Below are 24,576 nucleotides of genomic sequence, written 5' to 3'. Positions count from 1 at the left end.
GTGAAGCAGTAATGCGTTTCGGTTTGAAGGGTGGGGCAGCCGTTGTAGCTATACTTGAGACCTTAGAACTTATATCTCAAGGTGGGTGGCGCATTTACGTCGTAAATGTCTATGGGCTCCGGTAACCACTTAACACCAGGTGGGCTGTGAGCTCGTCCATTCACATAGCAATAAAAAAAAAAGCTAGTCACTAATAATATGTTTACCATTTTGTTCACAGGTACAATGGCGTGCTTGCATTTTATTTTATTGTTGTCCTGTGCGCTGCTGTCCACGGGCGAATACCTGCTGCCCGGCGATGTGGTGCCGACATTCTACGACGTGCTCCTCATTTACGACGTGGATCCGGCGACGAACTTCAGCTACTTCGGCCGTGTCGACATTAAAGTAAGTTTACAGCTATTTCTTACGTTTTCAAATTTATTTTCTTCAGTTTATATACTTATGTGATTTTCGCTGTCACCACTGAGCTACATGGTGTCTCTCTGTAGAAGCACCACCCAATTTCTTCTCGTGGGTGTCGTAAAAGTTGTCGTGGCCTGGTGGTGGTTGATGGCCCAGTGCATTCGTGTTGAGCGATGCACCGGTGTTCGAATCCTAGGCGGGTACCAATTTTTCTAATGAAATACGTACTCAACAAATGTTCTCTTTTTTTTCCCTACCTAGCTGAGAGCCTTGAGAGGCTATTTCAGCATAACCTTAACTAGTAGGTGAGCTCACGGGGCTCAAGACGACGTTGCTAACACGAACCCTAGCAAGAGCCGTGCTTCGGAGAATCTACCACCGGATCGGAAACGCGACCCACTGAGAAGATCCGGCGAGAAACTCAGTGGGCTGTGTCTATGGGTTAATTTACTCGTCGAGCCCTTCGTCGCAAGCGACGGGTTCGACGAGGACGGTGACCGGTGCTTGTGGTACCTAAAATCACTGTCAATGGATCTTGAGGATCCGTAATGACGTGAATACTTGGATGCGTCAGTGACGTCCAGGACTAATGGATACCACAATTCACAAAGACGGTTAGCGCTTCTCAAACTTGTCACTAAATTGAACACACACAGAATAGATGTTCCAAATTAAAATACTTGTCCTTATGAATACAAAACGAACGAATACGTGTCCCGAACTTTACCGTTAAAGCATCTATTGTTGAATTTAAACTTAATATTTGCATGATAATGTACACACACACCAGTCGAGAGAGGTCATTGACTGTTGGGTTCTGTGATTTTTGTTTTTTTTTTTTAATTTTCCAGTCACAAGCCTTAATGACCGCGTTAAATTTATTGTTTGGTATTCGGTTGTACGGAAAACTTCTTAAAGTTTTTAAATGCAAACACAATACGTCCAGTATTTTGTATTCTGAAACTGTACCTATTAACTGGATGTGTAGTATGGTGTTAGCGCATAACATGTGTGCATGCATAACTGCATACTGCAACTGTGCAACTGTGCTGTTCTTGCACCACTGTGTAGACTATTTGTGGCGCGAAGTAATTGTGGATTCTGATTTTAAGAGAAGGGAAACAGATGATTTTTTTTTAATTTTTTTTTTGGACTGGTGGTAGGACCAGTTTCTGCGGTGAAGCAGTAGTACGTTTCGGTTTGAAGCGTGGAGCAGCCGTTGTAACTATACTGAGACCTTAGAACTTATATCTGAAGGTGCGTGGCGCGTTTATGTTGTAGATGTCTTTGGGCTCCAGTAACCACTTAACACCAGGTGGGCTGTGAGCTCGTCCACACATCTAAGCAATAAATAAATAAAACTATCTACAAGACAAAGTTTTTTTTATTTATTGCTTAGATGAGTGGACGAGCTCACAGACCACCTGATGTTAAGTGATTTTCGGAGCCCGTAGACATTTACAACGTAAATGTCGCCTCCCACCTTGAGATATGATTTATAAGGGCTCACTTTTAACAGTACAATGGCTGCCCCGTCTTTCATGCACGCAACGCATTACTGCTTCTCGACAGAAATAGGCAAGGTCATGGTACCTACCCGTGTGGACTCACAAGAAGTCCTACCACCAGTAGCGGCATTTACAGCGCCTGTCCCTCTATTCAAACCAGGACGCATGACCGCACTGCGGCAGAAGTAGGCAAGATGATGGTGAGAACAATACAGCCTGTGAATCTATAAACTTTAATACGAAATCGCGATTAATTTATTTAACTTTGCTTTTTCGACAGATGATCAAATAAAATCTAATATGTTTGATCAATAGTAATTGCGGGTATGCAGAAAAACTTGAGACCTTAGAACTTTGGGTGGCGCATTTACGTCGTAGACGTCTATGGGCTCTAGTAATCACTGAACACCAGGTGGGCTGTGAGCTCGTCCAATAATCTAAGCAAAAAAAAAAAAAAATTGTAGAGACTTGAAACATGAGGTCGACATCTGACCTTTCAGTTCTGATATTAGATCATTTCACACATGCGTTTAGATGAAGTTTGTTCTAATAGCCGAAACTATAACGACCTAAGTATACCTAAGTATGTAAGTATGATTTTTATTTTGGTCAAAATCACAAACATACGATTATCTTGGTTAAGATATTTTGTTTTCGGCATCTGTGAACGGCTGTCGTTGTCTCATGTGTCTTTCTGGCAGAGGATAATATTCTAGAATCTCCAATGTGAATTTGTTGACTAGTGTTCGTAAAACCACGTGACCCGGTGGGCCGCGGTACCATGCTGATGTCGAGAGCTGAAAAAAAATAGATAAATCAGAATAGACTTTTTTCGTCACTGCTTAATTCGATAGGAACACTGTCGGTTGTCTCCATACTTAGGTAAACGCGTATCGCGAGAATATTATTCATTTTGTTCTTATAATACCATCCCTTAGTAGAGGTTAGTAAGAGTTAAGACTTTTAAAATTTCTGCATTGAGACTGTAGTCCTGTAAAGAGCGGGTGCTTTCACGAAGATAGGTGCATTTTTTTGTTTTCCTTATCTTTGTATGAACACGTAAGCTGTTAATACTATTTTACGTCAGGTTTGAGCCCCGTGAGCTCATCTACTTGTTAAGGTTACGCTGAAATGGTTTCTCAAGACCATCAGGTTAGGTAGGACAAAAAAATTAAATTATTAAAACGTTCAAATTACAATGTACCGTGTAAGTATCGCAGAATTCCCGCAATTTAACATTCAATGATGAATAAATTGATTACCCACTGAGTTTCTCGTCGGATCTTCTCAATAGTTCGTAATTCCGATCCGGTGGTAGATTCTGCGAAGCTCTACTCTCGCTACGACAGATGTTAGCAATGCCTTTCAGTTTGAGCCCCGTGAGTTCGCCCACCAAGCCGAAATTATTAAAAAGAAAAAATTATCAATAAGTATTATCAATATTATCGTCCATAATTATTAATAAAATATGATAATATAAATTTTTATGTGTCGTGTTTGCTTTATTTCTAAAATCAAAAATAATAATTAACTAATTTATCGGCTTTGATGATTTGTATTAATGTATGATGTCTAAGGCAACTGTGCAGTGTAGGATAGTGATTGTTGAAATTCATATTATGGTAAATATTGTAGTGTTGACAATTGTTGTTTTTATATTGTTGGTTATCAATATGTGTAATTTTCAGATGCCTGATGAAAAGGTCTAATAAAAGACCGAAACGTTGCAAAAATAATAATGTAATTTGTTATTATGATCCTATCTTGTTCACATTCCTGAGATACAAAATATTGTATTATCAAAAAGTTAATAAAATAATCTAATATATAAAATTCTCGCGTCACAATGTTCGTTCCCATACTCCTCCAAAACCGCTTGCCCGATTCTCATGAAATTTTTTATGCATATTCAGTAAGCCTGAGAATCGGCTACTATCTATTTTTCTAACCTTTAAGTGTTTAATTTTTTTTTTTTTTTGATATTTTTTTTTTTTATGTTTGTTGTTTTGTTATTTTTAAACAACATTCCCTCATCGTTCACAGCGCTCCAGGCCTTTTTCACTCATATTCCACATCCTTATACACTTCCAATAAGTTAGTTTTTTTTTTTCTACACTAGAAATTCTCTACAAATCTTATATATGGCAAGACAACGTTTGCCGGGTCAGCTAGTACAAAATAAAATTTACGAAGCGTCGTGTAAATTGAAAGGCGATGTTTCTGTGTTGGCCGGTCAAGTAGGTCTCTCTCTAGTCGATTTCAATGCAACTTATATTTTATTTTAGCGTTTCAAAACGGAATAACAACGCTTGTAACGCGACGAGCACGTTTATAAAATATCAATTGTGTGTTAGAAATAGACTTAAGGACGATATGTACTTGATAATAAAACATTAAAGATATTATTAACAACATTAAAGTCATTGTCATGGTGTATTGTTTAAATTGCCAAATTTAAGTAATTTATTTAGCCGCTCTGTATAATTTAGTTCTGTTGTTGAATTCTTAACGAATTCTTAACGATTTCGAAGTCACAGCTTATTTCTGATCACAATCAGCCGTTTTGTAATGGTTAATTTGGCAATAGCTGAATGTTTCTTCTTTCTATATCTCGTTCTATTTCTCGACTAACATAATCCTTTTTTTTGGGATTGAGGGTTTTCTGGTGGCCCGGAGGCCTTTCCAGTTTCACAAGGACAGGTGGGCGAGCAAGGGCTCAGCCAAAAGGGGCGGTATTTGTTAACAGTTACCCGAGCACCTCCTGATTTTATAAGTGGGCGGAATGTCATGGATGCATCCAGGGTACTTGACCTTCCTGGCCCAGGGTATGAGTTGGCCGAGGAGGTTGATCGGGGGCTAACATAATCCATACACAGTACTAACTTGTTGTTTAACTGAATGCTACAATTATCACCCCAATTTTCTGATCACTTCATTAAATGTGACAAGAAGGACATAGTTTATTTTCCTTATATTATTACCTAATTAATATTAATTTACACGTTTGTAATCAGCATGCGTTTCATGCGAGGTGAACACGCATACTTCTACAAGGCTTTTTCGTTTCAACCGGTATCGATTCTCTTAGAGTACACAGAAAAAACATTTTACCTTCAATGATACTATTGCGTTAGCGTAAATTTGTAGCACTAGATGATGACCGATTTGGCTAATTTAGGTCTTAAATTATTTGTGGGAGTCCAGAGAAAGTTTAAAAGGTAAATAAATATGAAAATGCTCGGAATTGAGATATAAGTTCTAGTCTCAAGTATAGTTACAACGGCTGCCCCAACCTTCAAACCGAAACGCATTATTGCTTCACGGCAGAAATAGGCAGGGTGGTGGTACCTACCCGCGCGGACTCACAAGAGGTCCCACCACTCAGCACCACAAGCTTAAAGTTTAAAATTTGGAAAAAATATCATAACAAAAAAACTTCTTCAGCTATTTGAATGGGGTGAACATAATTGGAGTTCAATTAAAAACATCGAACCATTGATGCTAATTACAAAGATAAATGTCTCTTAAACCAAATATAGACTATTTGGTATTAATGAGCCCCTCGATATTATTTCAATACGATCTCTAGACTTGTGATAGATTCTCGTCTATTGTTTTTTTATTTCTTTAATAACTTGTATTTAGCTTAAATATTGATCTTTCGTAACATCATATGAGGCAGTCAGCGCAAAAGTGGCCTAAGCTTATCATAGTTAGTATGGAGATAATGAGGTTGGAATTTACTTTCACCCTGCTTCATAGGCAAAAACAATACGCGCAAAAATAATATTTACAAAGCTATCTGTTCTATTTATGAGTGAGACTAGAGATAGGCCGGTTTTGCATCAAAATTTATTATGTTTTAAATAAATTGCAATATATAAGCACGAATCTGAAAAATTGTGGGTTAGGCCACTTTTGCACTGTAGGTCTCATATATGAGCGAACTATTATCCGATAAATCCCCTAGTCATGTACTGAGCAATTTGGTATTTATCATCGGTTCTTCTTTTTGTCCACCTTATCCCACTAGGTGCGGTCGGCACAGCAAATTTTTCTCTTTTATTTTCTTCTATCACCTGTCAGCTCAACACTCACTCCTCTCTCTCTCATATCGTCATTCACACACTCCATCCATGTCTTCTTCGGTCGACCTCTTCCCCCTCTACCTTGCACTACCATTTCCATACATCTCCTAGTCACATGCATCGGCTGATGGATCGGTTGATCTAAATGGGCGGCATGGTGTGGATTAAAACATTTACGTATGATTGCCGGCAAGGTAATTCTGTGCTATGCTATCTGAAGTTGTTGTCCAAGTTAATAAAGTCCTTTTCAATGCTTTGTTCTAGTTAAACATCCTCAAACCGACCTCAAAGATCGTGCTCCACGCGCAAGGCTTCAGCATACCGGAAGAGGAAGTGACCCTGACAGGGCCCAAGGAGGTGGCAGTTGACAATGTCAAACTGAACGACACGTTCAATTTATTGACACTGTCGCTGAGTCAGCAGTTGGATGAAGGCGACAACTACGTGCTGCGAATACCTTTCTACGGCAATCTGCAGCAAGATCTGGATGGGACCTACATCAGTAAATACGTCGATAAGAAAACAAAGAAAAATGAGTGAGTCATATGAATACACTGCTTCTTTGTTTCAGCTTTTCCCAAAGTGGGTGATAACGCCCCATTGTGAGCGTTGCAGGCCTAAAGGGGGGCGGTAAGAGACCCAGAAACAAATTAGGGGCATTGTGTAGAGGCCTGGGAAGCGATTTGTAACTTCATCTAGGAGGACTCTTAGATACCGACTGATCTCTCATTAAAGTGGTTTTTAAGTAGGCGAAAACATGGGAGCGCTAAAATAGAATTTATTCTCAAAGTGGGCGGTAGGTAAAATAAGTTTGGGAACCTCTGCTCTAGATGGCTAGAGCCGTGCCTTCACAGCCCTGCTCATGCGAAGTGGTTAAGTAGTGACAGGAGAAAATATACATTACACGTGCTATATTATTATGTCTTTAATTACTTTATGAATATTTGGAACAGACTTCAAGAGGAGTAACATACTTCGAATCGAGTTGTCTTTTGCAAAATTTTTGTTTAGCTCATTTTATTTTTTTATTGTTAACGATTTTGAATTTTATTTGATATCTTTAAAGCTTGTGAAAAACTTTTGAAGCGCCTCACTATAACCTTAACATATAGATTGTATGTATAATTAAAAAAATATTCAAAACACAAGAGAAGTCACATGCCGGCCCACTAAGTGACAAATGATTACCGGAACCCATAGATTTCACTTTTGTATGCAACTTTAAGTTTTTTTTATATACAGTCAAACCTGGATAAGCGAGAGTTCAAGGGAGCACAATCTCATTCTCGCTTATAGAGGTTTCTCAGTAACCCGAGTTTCTCGCTAATGCTCCCTCTAAATTTCGATTCGCGATTTTCCGCATTCAAATGCATTCACTATTTTAATTTTATGACTTTAATGACAGTACTTTAATTTTCCGTTTTTACATGATGCAGAACAGAACTTTCCTTCGCAATTGATTAACGATAAACTGAGTAAGTCCGACAAACAGGACGATACACAGGCACACGTGTCCATTCGAAAATAATGCGATAAAAGAATACGATAAAATAACAACGTTATTTAGTTCCACGAAATAGAATAGGTTAAATATTGACGAGAAAACAATTCAAAAACAATGATAGGAAGTTCCACGAAAGTTAAAAATGAGTCATAAAATAGCAGATGTTAAATTTGTAATTTGTTTTGACATTTGTTCCTCCTAAATAATATAAATAAATAAATAAAGCTCGGCTGTCGCTTATAGAGGTATAGATAGGTAGCAGTCTCACTTACGGAGGTCCATGAGGAAAAAACGACTCTCTCTTACAGAGGTTTCTGTTTCTCGCTAATAGAGGTTTTGGGAGCTTAAAATGACGGGTCCTTGCTATTACTCTCACTTATAGAGTTTTCTTACTTATCCAGTTCTCACTTACCCAGGTTTGACTGTATATATATTTATTACTTAGATGGGGACCAGCTCACAACCCACGTGGTGTTAAGTGGTTACTGGTGTCTATAGACATCTACAACGTAAATGCCGCCACCCACCTTGAGATATAAGTTCTAAGGTCTCAGTATAGTTACAACAGCTCCCCCACCCTTCAAACCGAAACGCATTTAAAGTCGTCGCGGCCTAGAGGATAAGACGTCCGGTGCATTCGTATCTAACGATGCACCGGTGTTCGAATCCCGCAGGCGGGTATAAATTTTTCTAATGAAATACCTACTTAACGAATGTTCACGATTAACTTCCACGCTGAAGACATAACATCGTGTAATAAAAATCAAACCCGCAAAATTATAATTTGCGTAATTACTGGTGGTAGGACGTGTAATGAGTCCGCACGGGTAGGTACCACCACTCAGCCTATTTCATATTTAAATAATAAAAAAAAATACTATTGCAACTTAATCTAGTTTTAATTGTTATCATCATCATCATCATTATCTCCGACATTTCGAATACTCATACTGTACAATTTTTGTGGTGATTCACGTAGATGGGCATAGCAAACCGATTTCCTCAATGATGGTTTTAATTTTTGTCACGTGTTTCATAGTTTTTGTGGTCATTCACGTCGATGGGCATAGCAAACCGACCCTCAGACACAGCCCACTGAGTTTTTATTTTTTTATTGCCTTTGTAGGCAGACGAAGATACAGCCCACCTGATGGTGAGTGGTTACCGTCGCCCATGGACTTCAGCAATGCCAAGGGCAGAGCCAAGCCGCTGCCTACCGCTTAATACTCTCCACAAGCCTCGTTTGAAGAAGGACATGTCATAGCGCTCGGGAAACACCGTGGAGGGGAGCTCATTCCATAAACGGATCTCCGGATCGGTTTCTCGCCGGATCTTCTCAGTGGGTCGCGTTTTCGATCCGGCGGTAGATTCTGCGAAGCACGGCTCTTGCTAGGGTTCGTGTTAGCAACGTCGTCAGGTTTGAGCCCCGTGAGCTCACCTACTAGTTAAGGTTCCGCTGAAATAGCCTCTCAAGGCTCATCAGTTTAGGTAGGAGAAAAAAAAGCAAACCGATTTCTTTAATGGGGGTTTTGATTTTTGTCACGTGTTTCAGATATTTGGTGACGACGCAATTCGAGGCGATATCAGCTAGAAAAGGTTTCCCGTGCTTTGACGAACCGATGTACAAGGCGCCCTTCAAGATATCCATCGGCCATCACATCAATTATGTTGCCGTTTCCAACATGCCTCTAGTGTCGACGGATAATTATAAGTAAGAATTCATGTTTGGTATGAGTTTGCACGTGGTAGTCTAGTAATGCCACTGGCTGGCGATTTTAATGATCTTGTTATATTGTTCGGGCAGACGAGCTCTCAGACCAACTGGTGTTAAGTGGTTACCTTGAGATTATAAGTTCTAAGGTCTCAGTATAGTTACAACGGCTTCCCCACCCTTCAACCCGAAACGTATTACTGCTTCACGACAGAAATAGGCAGGGTGGTGGTACCTACCCGTGCGGACTCACAAGAGGTCCTACCACCAGTAATTATGCAAATTATAATTTTGCGGGTTTGATTTTTATTACACGATGTTATTCCTTCACCGTGGAAGTCAATCGTGAACGTTAAGTACGTATTTCATTAGAAAAATTGGTACCCGCCTGCGGGATTCGAACACCGGTGCATCGCTACATATAAATGCACCGGACGTCTTATCCTTTAGGCCACGACGACTTCTTACTACTTGCACGATATTATTATTGTCCTATGGTTAATATTGTATCAAACTGAAGACTCGTCTAATTCGCGGCAGAAATAGGTGGGACCGTGGTAGGTAGTCTTGCAGCTTCACAATACACATGTCTGCACTCATTAAGTCTATCAGAAATGGCGCAACGTGGAAGAGTGTAATTCTGACTCTGTGGTTAGATCACAATTAAAATGATGGCTGTAATATTACGTATATTGTTCTTTTTACGGTTAAAATTAACGAAACGACATTTCCAGCCTTCCGATATAGTGTAGGATGCAGCTATTGTTCTGTTTCATAATTATTTTGTAATTATCTTTCAGTGTCCTGGAGGAAACATGGCCTTGGAAAACTATCGGACAAAAGTTCAAGTAAGTAAGCCTAATGTTCACATGATCGATTGAAATACCTTCAATACCCTGAACAACTCTGAGTCTGATCCGACATCTTCTCTATAAGCAATGTGTTCTGGCCACCGTCATTTCAAAAAGTTGATTTAGAAGAAGGGGGATTTTACATTTTAAGCTAAACTAATATACAATTTAACCCGCTTAAAGCGTATAACATAGATTATAGCATACAAAGCAACGGCAGCATCATCCTTCTGTGAAAGTTATCAAACTCATACCGTTGAACATCATGTTAGTGAAATATTTAAAATAAAGACTTGTTGGCGGGAACGCGTGATGCGAAGTCTTGCGAGTTTTCTGGGTTTTTTTTTATTGCTTAGATGGGTGGACGAGCTCACAGCCCACCTGGTGTCAAGTGGTTACCGGAGCCCATAGACATCTATAACGTAAATGCGCCACCCACCTTGAGATATAAGTTCTAAGGTCTCAAGTATAGTTACAACGGCTGCCCCGCCCTTCAAACCGAAACGCATTACTGCTTCACGGCAGAAATAGGCAGGGTGGTGGTACCTACCCGTGCGGACTCACAAGAGGTCCTACCACCAGTAATAAATAAATAAATAATTGGCCAATTAACCGTATAGCATCTGAAATTGTGCACAAGGGTGGGTATATGAAAGAAAAGACCATTCTCATTCAATTCTCAGTAAATTTTTACCATTTTACCGAGACATTATTCCATTTCGTCTCATCTTACTTCGTTCAATTTGATTTAAATCAATTTCATCGCAATTGATTGCAACAGTGCTGACAAATCATTTCATTCCGCTCCATTTCATTTTAATTCATTGTATGTGTTTTATATGGCAATAATAATGATTGAAATAAAGAAACTCGACGCTGGCTACAACTGGGATACTATCGCAAGAAGTGTGTTCTCAGACTCTTTAAAATATTCGAACATATTGAACAGTATTATTCTGAGACTTAAATACTAAAATAATATAGAGGTATTAATTAGATTTGTGGACGAGCTCACAGCCCACCTGGTATTAAGTGGTTACTGGAGCCCATAGACATCTAACACATAAATGCCGCCACCCACTTTGAGATAGGAGTTCTAATGTCTCAGTATAATTAGAACGGCTGTCCCACCCTTCAAACCGAAACGCATTACTGCTTCACGGCAGAAATAGGCAGGGTTGTGGTACCTGCCCGTGCGGACTCACAAGTGGTCCTACCACCAGTAAAGTTCTTGAAGAAGTTGTTGAATGTTTTACTGCTTCTCGGGTATTTTTTTTTTCTTTTTAGGAAAAAAATTCGTTTAAAGCATTTCTTAGGTCATGAACTAAGGTTTAATCAACGTGATTATCGCTAATAATTATCAATTAGAATAACATTTTCATCGCAAATGATAATGCGGTTCAAAATTGCTTCATTCCACCACCACCGTGGTTCACCTTCGTCCACCCATCTAAACAATAAAAAAAAAGTCAAGACTGATGAAATCTGGCCCATTTCCGCCGCGAATCAGTATTGTGTGATAGGAAAGCTGTTTTTAAGCCACAATTGAAACTTCGAGGTCTTTTTTCGGCGATTCTATTTTGTAGAGATTTGTAAAAAAATGTGCTCTGATAATTTTTTTTATGATAAATTTGTATTGTTTTTAGTAAAGCCGTTTACGATTTCGTCTGGGACCACTTCGACGTGTCCCTGTCAATGTCAACGTATCTCGTCGCTTACGTCATTTCGAAGTTCACATACGAGGAGAGCCCGCCCGAGCTGTCCGACACTAAGTTCAGGATCTGGGCTAACAAGGACACTATTGACCAGGTAAGTTTCTGGTTAGAGACCTCTGGGTGAGGAGAACTACATAAAGATAAGTTCACAAAATTAACGGTTACCAGCCGTACTCGCCCGCATCGTTGGGCATTTAAAATTAACATTATTATTTATTGTCATTATTATTAGGGAGCCCAACACTCATAAATATTAGCCTATCCATTAAGTACATGTATTTTCTACATGGATACCAAGTTTCAAGTCAGTCGGATGCACGGTTCAGTAGTTATAACGGAACATCCGTGAAAACCACTGTAGATTTATATATTAGTAGCCGAATTTGGAGTCGTGTATTACCAAATACCATATCATTTCATCATCATTCATTCTCCTGCCTTTTTCCAGTCACTTGGGTTCGGCGTAACAGGTTTTCTCCTTCCATACTCCTCTTAGACCATTTCTTCACTCACTCCACTCTTACACATATCGGCTTTTATGCAATCCATCTATTTCTTCTTAGTCTACCTCTTCCCGTCATCGAATATCATATTGTCATCATTTATTTGAATATATTTAATGTTTTCGTTATTGTCATTGTAATTAGTCGTGCACACAGCCCACCTGATGGTGAGTGGTAATCATCGCTCATGAGCATCAGCAATGCTAGGGGCACAACCAAGCTACCGCCAACTGTACACTTTTATCGAATAAATAACCCAAAGACCTTTCTCCGAGTGGGCTATTTTTACTACCTTACTACTAGTATAGCCTCGAGGAGTTGTCCTGGCTTCATTTCGGTTAGTAGACAAGCTCCGGAGATCAGACAGAGAGTTTGTTACAATCCGCCCTAACAAGTTCAGTGCTTCTTTGAATTTATCAAGCTAAGAGAGTATTGTTGCTCGCTAATTGTGTGACTATTGTTGTTTTTCGGAACGCTTATGTTACGTAAGAGGTGCTTGAGGTTTGCAATAACGTAATTCAGATTTATGCTGAATTCCTTCTGATGGACTTCAACTGTTGCTACACAGTTCAATCACAATGCTATATAAGCACCGCTTAATTTATATTTACGCAATAACACACAGCTAACACTAAGGTATAATTGTGGTTGAAAATTTTAGAGTTGCAATAGATACCCCAAGCTTGGTGCACGATAGAACGTTACTATATATGTACATAATAGTATTAAGCAGTAGGCAGCGGCTTGGCTCTGCACCTGGCATTGCTGACGCCAATGGGCGACGGTAATCACTCACCATCAGGTGGGCCGTGTGCTCGTCTGCCTACAAGGGCAATAAAAAAACATATTTATTTTATAAAAAAAAAAACATATTACTTCACCAGGCCGCCTACGCTAAGTCGATAGCGCCAAAAGTGCTGACACACTTCGAGAAGTGGTTCGACGTGAAATACCCGCTGCCTAAACAGGACATGATCGCCATTCCGGACTTCGCGGCCGGCGCCATGGAGAACTGGGGCCTCATAACCTACAGGGAGACCACCTTGCTCTACGATAAGAAGCACTCCTCGTTCTTGAACAAGGAAAGAGTAGCAGAGGTATGATTGGTGATAATCTCGAGATGCAATAAATAATTTTTTTACAAAACTGCCTTTTTACAGAATCGTGTATATTTTTGAATGTTTCTTTCTTTGAGGTCTCGACCTCATTTGTGTCCTTGTCAATATATTTGAATATGCAATTTCGAAAAGAGCACATGTCGCATATTTTGTCAAATACGTTTTTTCATATACATGTAGTTTTGAGGCTTACCTGCACCCATTTTATAATAATTGCAGTCATTCTCAATTGCTATTTAACACTAAAATATATCTCAAAAGTTAATATTTTAATATTTACACTGCTTTAGAAAATAATTAGTTTTTTTTTCAATCCTGAACATTTTACATTTTCAGAGATGTGCCCTTTTAGAAATTGCATATTCATTTGTATTAAGCCTTTACATTAGGTTTAGACTATTCATGGACGTCAATATTATTATCAACTCATTATTTGATGGAATCTTTTATCGAAAATCGGAACATTGGTTCCAAAAATGAAATAGGAATGTTGAAATTATCGATCGATCTTCTTCCTCTAATGTGAGTTAATTAGTCGTATAGATTAGTCAGGTTACCGGAAACTATGTGCCCGGATTGACACCACTGTCCGGCTTGTTTCCACCGCAAGGCAATGGTCGTTTTGAGAATTCGATTTGTCAAATGAGAGCTATATTCACGCTCTGCTATCTGTGGGTTGGAGTAACAACTTAACACCAAGTTCTTATATAGATACAAGGTGGGATAGGACGGCGAATTTCATAAGCAAATAAATCTATACTCTATACTAACCTTCAAAGGTAAGCTACGGCTATCCTACCTTTCAAACCGGAACACACTACTACTAGAACAAGGCAGATTGACAGTGTCATTGAATATGGCAGCATTGTATTTTAAAACATGATATTACCTAACGCACCAACAGGTGATAGCGCACGAGCTGGCCCACCAGTGGTTCGGGAACCTGGTCACGATGAAGTGGTGGTCCGACCTGTGGCTGAACGAGGGGTTCGCGACGTACGCGGCGTCCGTGGGCGTGGCGGCCGTGGAGCCCACGTGGCGCGCGGACAACAACTACGCCGTCGACAACATGCTGGCCGTGCTCAACCTCGACGCCTTGGAGTCTTCGCACCCTGTGAGTATAGGAACACCTTTTTTTTCCCCTACCTAAGCTGATAGCCTTGAGAAGCTATATCAGCGTCGCCTTAACTAGTAGGTGAGCTCACGTGGTTCAAACCTGATGACGTTGCTAACATGAACCCTAGCAAAAGCCGTGCTTCGCAGAATCTACCACCGGATCGGAAACGCGACCCACTGAGAAGATCCGGCGAGAAACTCAGTAGGCTATATCTGAGGCTTAAGAAGGAAAACCAGTTGAAACATTCGTCGCTTCCTCTAGAGCAGAGGTTTCCAAACTTGTTTTGCCTACTGCCCACTTTGAGAACAAATTATTTTTTAACGCGCCCATGTTTTCGCCTACTTAAAAATCACTATAACGAGAGCCCCAATTTTTTTCTGGGTCTCTTATCGCCCCCCTTTAGGCTTGTAGCGCCCACAAGGGGGCTTTATCACCCACTTAGGGAAAGGCTGCTCTAGCGCTATGAAACAGGAACATGGAACATGGAACACGAAATATCCTGGACGGTGCTATCAATTAAGGATCGTAGCCGAGGAAAAATACAAAAATAACATCTAAATTATGTACTGTTTCTAGGTGTCGGTCACAATAGACGACCCGAAGCGCATCTTCGAGATATTCGATGAGATCTCGTACAAGAAGGGCTCCACACTCATCAGGATGATGGTCATGTTCCTCGGAGAAGACGTCTTCAGGAAAGCCATTAAAAAGTACGTAAACAGACATTTAAGTGAAAGCGTAATATAAGATTTTATCGTATTGATGAGTGATGAAGCTCACTGTGCCCCTAAACTGAAATGGTTCTTCAAATATCGCAACTTGAATACCGCAACGTAGCTAAGTATAGTTACAACGGCTGCCCCGCCCTTCAAACCGAACCGCATTACTGCTTCACGAATGAAATAGGCGGGGTGATGGTACCTACCCGCGCGGACTCGCAAGTCGGCGTAAGCCGTTGTAACTATACATGAGACCTTAGAATTTATGTCTCAAGGTGGGTGGCGCATTTATGTTATAGATGCCTATGGGCTCCGGTAACCATTTAACACCAGGTGGACTGTGAGCTCGTCGAGCCATCTAAGCAATAAAAAAAATAAAAAAGTTCAAAGTGTCAACCGAACTGCTCTCCCCCCTTCGAACGGGAACGAGCAATTGCTTCACGACAGAGACAGATAAGACGGTACCAACTCGTGTGGACTCACAATACTCCCACCTCACGGTCACCGCAAGCAGTCACTAGTTAAGAAATCAAAACGAAAATTCTAGCTTCTTCTTGAACAGAACTAATTTCAAATTGCTAAAAGCCACGTCCACATCAAATTAACGTTCTCCGTCTTTGGCTCCGGAAGTGTGACCGTGTGTCTCGTTTCCAGGCCAGATTGATTTTATCTTTTATACACTCTTGATAGCCTCAATGCACCCACCTACCTTCCTGAGCGTTTCCAGTCTCTAATTCATATCCGATTATCGGTCCACGTCGTTACGGATCCTCCCGATCCATTAACGGTGCTTTTAAGCACCACAAGCACCGGTCAGCGTCCTCGCCGAACCCGTCGCTTGCGACGAAGGGCTCGGTGAGGAAATCAACCCATAGATATAGCCCACTGAGTTTCTCGCCGGATCTTCTCAGTTTCCAATCCGGTGGTAGATTCTGCGAAGTACTGCTCTTGCTAGGGCCAGCGTTAGAAACACTCTGGTTTGAGCGCCGAGAGCTCACCTACACGCTAGGATGAAGCTGAAATAGCCTCTCAAGGCTATTAGCATAGGTAGAAAAACAAAACGGTAAACTGACTAGAGGAGCCGAGACATTTGAATAGGTTTTGAAGAGTCGCTATTTCCTTATGAAAAATGACGAATAGATCACGAAAGGGACATCTGCAGCCCGGATTGGATATGGTCTACACCCTTGACCAACTCGTCGATATTAATGCTTTTTGGAGAATATTCTAAGATTGACGTCATAGTACCAGGGTATCACAGTTCTAGTATCAGTCTGAAGTTGCGACAGCTTGAAACATGGAAACTGTAAGCAAATGTTATGAATTGTTAATTCAACAGTTACCTCGTGAAGTACACGTTGAAGAACGCCGAACAAGATGACCTGTGGCACGAGCTCACTGAAGAGAGTAAGAGGCAGGGAGGGATCGCGAACAACGTGACCATCAAGGAGATAATGGACACGTGGACCACGCAAACCGGATACCCGATCCTGACCGTCACCAGGGATTATATAGACAAGTCTGTCAGCGTCACTCAGGTGAGCTTTGTTCGTTAGTGTGGGTAGTAAGAGGGTAGCAGTAGGAAGTTTCAATTCCCATTTGTATTAAGACTATTATATAGACATAATTAAAACTACTTATACGGTCGTGCGCTCGTGCATGAGGCCATTAAATCATCGCTTGCAGGGCAATGGGACCACAGCTTTTGAGAATAGGACTCAAATTCGTTACCATGATGATTTAGAGCCATACTTTTGATTATAAACTTAATTCTGAATACCTTCTACGAGCTGTAATCACAATTACATATGCAGCATATCAATTTAACTCTTGCTCGCCCACCAGTCCTGGTGAAACTGGAAAGGCCTCAAGACCACCAGTAATCCCACAATCATTTTTTTTTAACTCATATTGTAATTATTCCTTTAAGTTATTGGCAAGCTTAAAAATCTGTCTCCAGACGTAAGGATCTCATGTATTCATTGACTGACATCAAACGTGTTGAATCGTTGAATCCTTGCTTTTTAAATATTTGATCTAATTTAGTGATACAAATGACCTTCCCGCTCAACTTTTAAGTCTTGGTCACATTCACTGAGGTTACGACGTGTCACTCCTCGATTTTTTTTATTGCTTTCATGGGTGGACGAGCTTACAGCTCATCTGGTGTTAAGTGGTTACTGGAGCCCATAGACATCTATGACGTAAATGCGCCACCCACCTTAAGATATAAGTTCTAAGGTCTCAAGTATAGCTACAACGGCTGCCCCGCCCTTCAAACCGAAACGCATTACTGCTTCACGGCTGAAATAGGCAGGGTGGTGGTACCCACCCGCGCGGACTCATAAGAGGTCCTGTGATGTGAGATCTGAGATGTGAGATGTGTAGAGCGCGGTGAGATGTATTGGGTGTTGGTCAGCGGCGGTACTTGTCGCTGGGGGCGCGCGCGGCGTCGCACCGCTCGTGGTGGGTGCCACTGCGCGTGGCGGCCGCGGGCGAGCAGCCCGAGCCCTCGCTGCACTGGCTCGCGACGCACCAGGGCCTGGACGAGCCCTACCGCTTCCCGCACGACGCAGAGCCCACCGACTGGATGCTCTTCAATCCCGATATGATCGGTAAGTAAGTTGTTTACGAATATAACTTTTTTTCCCTACCTATGCTGATAGCCTTGAGAGGCTATTTCAGCTTCGCCCTAACGTGTGTAGGTGAGCTCACGGGGCCCAAACCGGAGTGTTGCTAACACTGGCCGTAGCAAGAGCAGTGCTTCGCAGAATCTACCACCGGATCGGAAACGCGACCCAGTGAGAAGAAGAAGTTTGCGGAGTCCTAGGAAAACTAGTGGTAGGACTTTTTACCGGTGGTAGGACGCCTTGTGAGTCCGCACGGGTAGGTACCAGCACCCTGCCTCTTTCTGCCGTGAAGCAATAATGCGTTTCAGTTTGAAGGGTGGGGCAACCGTTGTAACTATAAAAAACTGAGACCGTAGAACTCATGTCTCGAGTTAGATGGTGGCATTTGCGTCGTAGATGTCTATGGGCTTAACATCACTTAACAACTATGTGGGCTGTGAGCTCGTCCACCCAACTAAGCAATAAAAACTCAAGCACAAAATAATTTGGTGATCGAAGTTCGATTCCGTAACGCTTGAGCGGAATTAAGTCCCGATCGCAGCTTCGAAAAGATTCATAAGTTCGTATCTCCACAGCACCTTATCGCGTCAATTATGATGCTCGTAACTGGGAACTTCTTTCGGAGACACTGCTCAGCGACAAGTACGATGAGATCCCAGTACTGGGCAGAGTGCAACTGATATCGGACGCCTTCGCTCTGGCGGCCACCAACAGACTCAACTATTCCACTACACTGATGTGAGTATGTAGGCAGGTATTCGAGAAGTCTGGCAAAGAACCAGAGTCTGGTCGGGCCAACAATGCTTTCAGGGATACTTTACTGGTGGTAGGACCTTTGGTGAGTCCGTATGGGTAGGTACCACCACCACCCCTATTTCTGCCGTGAAGCAGTAATTCGTTTCGGTTTGAAGGGTAGGGCAGCCGTTGTAACTATACCGAGACCTTAGAACTTATTTCTCAAGATGAGTGGCGGCATTTACGTTGTAGATGTCTATGGGCTCCAGTATGTGAGCTCGTCCACCTATCTAAGCAATAAATATATATAAAAAAAAAAATAACGAGTCATGGCTGCGTCTAACTTTCAACTTTATTGATATATTGTTTAACATTCGCAGTCTTGCAAGCTACCTCCAGAGAGAGAGGGAGTACCTGCCTCTGTCGACAGCGCTGAGAGGGTTGGCCAAGATTGAGAACCTCTTGAAGCGCAGCGGAGACTACAGCGCCTTCCAGAGCTACATCAGGCATCTGGTGCAGAACTCGTATCGAAGGGCTGGAGGCCTCTCCGTCAAGCGTATCGTTAATGGCGACGATCTGAACAGCGTAAAACTGCAGGTGAGTGATGTCGGTGAACTGATCTGAACTGCTGATTTCGTATAGGATATTTTTCGGCGGCTTTTAGTGGAAGTGTGTACCTAAGTTTCGTTTTGTATTTTCATGTTTTGGTGTATTTTGCGCGCTTTAAGCTGTTTGGTAGTAGCTTTCTTTAATTGTTGATACTTGTGGAAAGGTTTCTTATTTAGTACAATCAAGTAACGACAAGTTTCCATAGATTACAGAGTCATTAAATATTTCTCAAGTCGCAGAGGAGCACGGCTGGGTTTGACTTGTCTATTATATTTAAGAAAACTTAATGGTAGGCAGCGGCTTGGCTCCGTCCCTGGCATTGCTGATGTCCATGGGCGACAGTAACCACTCACAATTAGGTGGGCTGTATGTTGTCTTCTATCTTTTTCTGCTCCGACCACTGGATCGTCTTCCATCCACTTTACCCGTCACTATGAGTCTCTCCAGGTTATATGGCTTATATGTACTACACTAGAAAATAACGTTGTTCATAAATTGTAAGAAGAGCTTTTTAGTTTAAAGCTACCGATTCCAGGTGTTGACCAGCGGCTGGGCCTGTCGCGCGCTGATACCGGGCTGCGAGGAAAACGCCATGGAGCTGTTCCAAATGTGGATGAACACTTCCAATCCGGATGAAAATAATCCGCAAGTTTTCTTTATTTTTTCATCTAAGGACACGATCGATGGGGATCACAAGTCGATGTCTCAATTTAAAACGACCCGCGCGGGGATGAAGTATTTGCATCGGACCGTTGTATTGTAACAATTCTGATTTATTTTGAAAAGGTGACAATAAATTCAAAAACTCTGTTTACCTTGCTTCCATGGTTCCACCTAGTTGTTTAACGGCTACAGGAGCCCGTAGACTTGAGACATGTTCTAAGGTTACATTATTTATAGCTACAACGGCTGCTCCACCCTTCAAACCGAAACTCATTACTGCTTCACGGCAGAAATAGGCAGAGTGGCGGTACCTACCCGCGCGGACTCACAAGACGTCCTACCACCAGTATTGAGTTAAAAGAGAATTCAGTTTTAGGCCACGACAATGTAGTTGTTCTATATGCTTAGTGCGAGTTTTTTAACATCCACAATAGCGAAAAGTTAACTCGAATATGTATGAAGTTGTGGAACGTTTGCCTACGTTTGTCATTAGGGGCGCTGTTCCCACTCCATACAAATTAGAGTTAACTTTTACGCTATCGGGAACGTTATAAAACTCGCACTAAGCACGCAGATGCCGTGTGGGCTCGTGTGGGCTAGTGCGAGCCGGTGTGAGCGTGGTGTGCGTGCAGGATCCCGCTGGACCTGCGGCGCACGGTGTGGTGCGCGGGCGCGGCGCGCGGCGGCGAGCGCGAGTGGCGCTTCCTCACGCTGCGGCTGCAGGCCGCGCGCGTTGCCGCCGCCCGCGACGCCATGCTCGCCGCCATGGCCTGCACCAGGCAGGTCTGGCTGCTCAACCAGTAAGTACAACTCACTCATCAGCATAACCTCCTACACTAAACTAATCCCCCGATCCTGGAGACTGACTGGTAAACAGTCGACGTCGCCCAAAACACGTCATTACGGATCCTCCCGATCCATTAACGGTGCTTTTAGGTACCACAAGTGCCGGTCACCGTCCTCGTCGCTTGCGACGAAGGGTTCGACGAGCAAATTAACCCATAGACACAGCCCACTGAGTTTCTCACCGGATCTTATAGTGGGTCGCGTTTCCGATCCGGTAGTAGATTCTGCGAAGCATGGCTCTTGCTAGGGTCAGTGTTACCATCACTCCAGTTTAAGCCCTATGAGCTCACCTCACGTCAAGAAGAACCGCGGTATCATTTCAGTTTTGTAACGTGACGTTAAAACGCAGCGCTCTGAGCGTCGACACCAGCCGAATGAAAATCTATTTGCTGACCACCGCCCTGTCGTAACAGCACATGCGTAAATGTTTTCATTTCAGGTTCCTCGAATGGGCGGTGTCGGAGAACTCCCCGGTGCGCAAGCAGGACGCGGCCGCCGTGGTCGGTAACGTGGCCCGCACGCCGGTCGGCTACTACGTCGCGCGGGAGTTCTTCTACAACCGAATCGACGATCTGTTTAAGACGTAAGTTATTGACTGAACTCCCGACCAGCGGTCGCGAACTCGGCAACCGCTGACGTCATACAATAAATTTACAAACAGACTGGAATGTTGTCATGAAAATTATTATTAACAAGCTTTTGCCCGCGACTCCGTCCGCCTTGCTGTATTAGCTTCCTCATTGGTCGAATAGTAGATGTTGTAATGCGATTGACATTCCGATCTTACGTCTGAAGTGATCTGCGTTGTGATGTTGTTTGTGGGCATCGACCTTCTTCACACATGATGGCTTTGAGCTGGTCTTTTTTTTTATTGCTTAAATGGGTGGACGAGCTCACAGCTCACCTGGTGTTATGTGGTTACTGGAGCCCATAGACATCACGTAAGTGCGCCACCCACCTTCAGATATGAGTTCTAAGGTCTCAAGTATAGTTACAACGGCTGCCCCACCCTTCAAACCGAAACGCATTACTGCTTCACGGAAGAAATAGGCGGGGCGGTGGTACCCACCCACCCGCGCGGACTCACAAGAGGTCCTACCACCACTAAAGTGGTCTGTGTTTATTGAGTGTTTCCACCTGTCATCTGCATTCCAGCATTAGAGCTCGCGTTTATGAGGTGGAATCTCTTCGTTACGTTTTCAGCGGTCTCACTCTGGGGTGTGCTCTCTTGCCTTATTGAACCAAGCGGAATGGATCGAGTGCCACTCACCACCAGGCCGGCGGTACCTCCCCGCCGATGATCTAACGCGAATAATTTTCATTCCACAGTTTCAACGGTCAGAGCCGCCGTTTCGGCTATATCATCAAGACTCTGCTGGACCAGTTCACGACTCAGAGAGAATTGGACGAGGTTTGTCGCATTTTACTGTTTTGTTATAAGTTCATTGACATTAATAATGACGTTAAATCATGTCAAATCACGAAACAACTTTAGAACGAAAGTCTTAGATTAATATTATTTTCGAACGCTACTTAAACACGGGTGTGAACTTTGAAGCTAGTTGAAAAATCTTTAAAGTTTCAAAATCGATTTTTTTTGTAACTTTTCAATGTTTTTCTTATTGAAAGCATTTTACTGTTCAGAAATTAAATTTAAATTTTTATTTCTCTCTAATTTTTTTTCAGTTTCTCATTTTCCACGACAAGAACCCTAAATATTTCGAGGAGACGAAGCTGGCCGTCGTTCAGGCGATTGAGAAAGCCAAAGTGAACATCGACTGGGTCGACCAAAACAAAGATTTAGTTGTACGGGAAATGCGGAAAGCGGTTATGTACATGAATAACAATACTCAGTAAACTATCAGTATATTATTTTGTTTTTTTTTATTCACGCGATTCGTGTAAATAAAACGGGATTTCGCGCCAAAAACTTTATTACAATTTTATAGTCTGTAGGTTTGGTACATAGATTATACACTAATGTTGGCTCTAGACAAAGACATCGCGGCGGTACGGTCGGAACGTTGCCATTTGAAAATGTAAACTGTATTTTAATTTTTGTGAACGAACGTTCCGTTTTATTGAAAACAATTGCCTAAAGTAAAATCGTAGTACTTATTTATTTTATTGAGAGCTTAAAACAGACAATCCCTAAACGTAGTCAGGGTTGAGTGTGTACAAAAATGTGCGAATTGATGAGAAGGATCCTAGAGTTGATCACTGCGTGAGCAATTAATCTCTGAGGAGAGTCTTACATAGACAATAAAGCATAGTACTAGAGGTTCACTGCGCCTTAATTTGAAATAGTGATGTGACGAAAACAAAATTGGGAGCATTTGGTGTAAGCATGCAAACGAAAAGAGATTGTTGTGGAATAATAATATCACGGATTACATTACTATTCACGTCTCAATAGTTGATTGATTCCTGATCGATTTGACTTTACAATGACATTTCTCATTTCGATTGCATTCTTTTTGTAGTGTAGATAATTATTATTTAGTGCGTTGTTGTAGAGCGATGTGATTATTTTTTTTAAACGATTTTTTTTTAATATTGCTTTGACTAAAGTGAAAATTGTGATAGTAAATACAAAATACTAAATTTCCTTTTTTAATTGCTATCAAAAAAAAGTCTAAGGTTTATCATGTCTGTGTGTAATGGTTAGGATTTGTTTTATTTAATAATTGATAACAATTAATTTTGTGTAGATGAGTGAATAATGTGAATTGTTTTAATATTTATGAAATTATAATTTTAAAAAAAAATAGCAAACATTACGAAACAGTAAAAATCGCAATTTTCACTTTAAAACATTTGTAGATGTAGTTTTGTGTGAAATAGAAAATGTAGTACCGAATCCAATAGAAATTGCTTTTAAATATTTTTTTTGTGATGTTTAATTTTTTTTCAAGAGGGTTATTAAGTCCTTACTATGTTCAATAACTTAAGTTGAGTCGAATACGTGTGTCCATAATTTGAGACAAGTTATCCGAAAACTAAAACTTGTCATACATTTCTAATCATGAACTTTTCTTAAATGCTAATACCGCGATTTCATATTGTCAACATTGCGTTTTAAGTGGTAATCTTATCTTATTTGGACTGGGCAACTCCACACCTTGACTCTTGGGGATCTTATGTGTAATTACCATTTCTTCGTATCTTAAGTATAATGTTATTTTATGTAGTTTAATTTAATTGTAGTTTTAATTAGTGAGAGACGCTTTTAAAACCGAATTAGTACTTAAATTTCCATATACCGTGCACAAATTAGATTGTATTTTTTTGCTATGAATATGCGAGTAATTTAAATGCTTAAAAATAGCTTCTTAAGCTACACGTTTTATGGTATTCACGAATCCTTAAGAACTAAATTATTATGTGGCATCAGAACTCATGTTGTGTTACACTTTTTCAAAGAAAAAATTTAGTTACTTGAGAAGTGTATATGAGTGATGAAGAATTTGTATGGAGTTGGAATAATTTCCCTTCGTTTGCCGCTAGGGCGCTGTTCCAACTCCATACAAATTTGAGTTAACTTTTACGCGATCGAGAATGTTAGAAAAACTCGAACTAAGCACACGGGTTACTCGAAATTGGCTATAATGTCAAATGCAATGATGAAAAAAATAAAGGATAAAGTTACGTTTTGTTAACAATGCAATAAAATTGTCAGTAGCATGACTGATCACTACTGATAGATGGTTACGCAAACAACTTACACTGGATACAATAATTAATGATAAGTCAAACTTATTAGAGAACTGGCACAGATTATTTACTTCAATTTTGACATACGTCAATAGTTCGTGTTTGACAGCGCGGTTGTGCGATTCAACTTTTTTTTTCAT

At 41.2% G+C, this 24,576-nt stretch overlaps 1 protein-coding gene across 1 annotated transcript; it reads left to right on the top strand.

Annotated features, from left to right (window-relative positions):
• Positions 1 to 220: 220 nt before the first annotated feature.
• On the top strand, positions 221 to 22,622 carry LOC101745887 (aminopeptidase N; the record flags this gene model as incomplete). Its single annotated transcript, NM_001309625.1, is given in 17 exon segments — positions 221 to 387; positions 6,266 to 6,537; positions 9,058 to 9,216; positions 10,017 to 10,064; positions 11,714 to 11,876; positions 13,170 to 13,382; positions 14,308 to 14,517; positions 15,097 to 15,230; positions 16,579 to 16,777; positions 17,659 to 17,854; positions 18,445 to 18,607; positions 18,985 to 19,201; positions 19,749 to 19,858; positions 20,509 to 20,676; positions 21,162 to 21,305; positions 22,052 to 22,133; positions 22,409 to 22,622. Coding segments are annotated over 17 exon segments (2,811 nt in total). The 3' UTR covers positions 22,580 to 22,622.
• Positions 22,623 to 24,576: the final 1,954 nt, after the last annotated feature.

Source organism: Bombyx mori, chromosome 26 (genome assembly GCF_030269925.1).
Source record: "Bombyx mori chromosome 26, ASM3026992v2".
NCBI classification, from domain to species: domain Eukaryota; kingdom Metazoa; phylum Arthropoda; class Insecta; order Lepidoptera; family Bombycidae; genus Bombyx; species Bombyx mori.
Note: the sequence above shows the minus strand (reverse complement) of the source record. Positions and strands in the feature narration are given on the sequence as shown.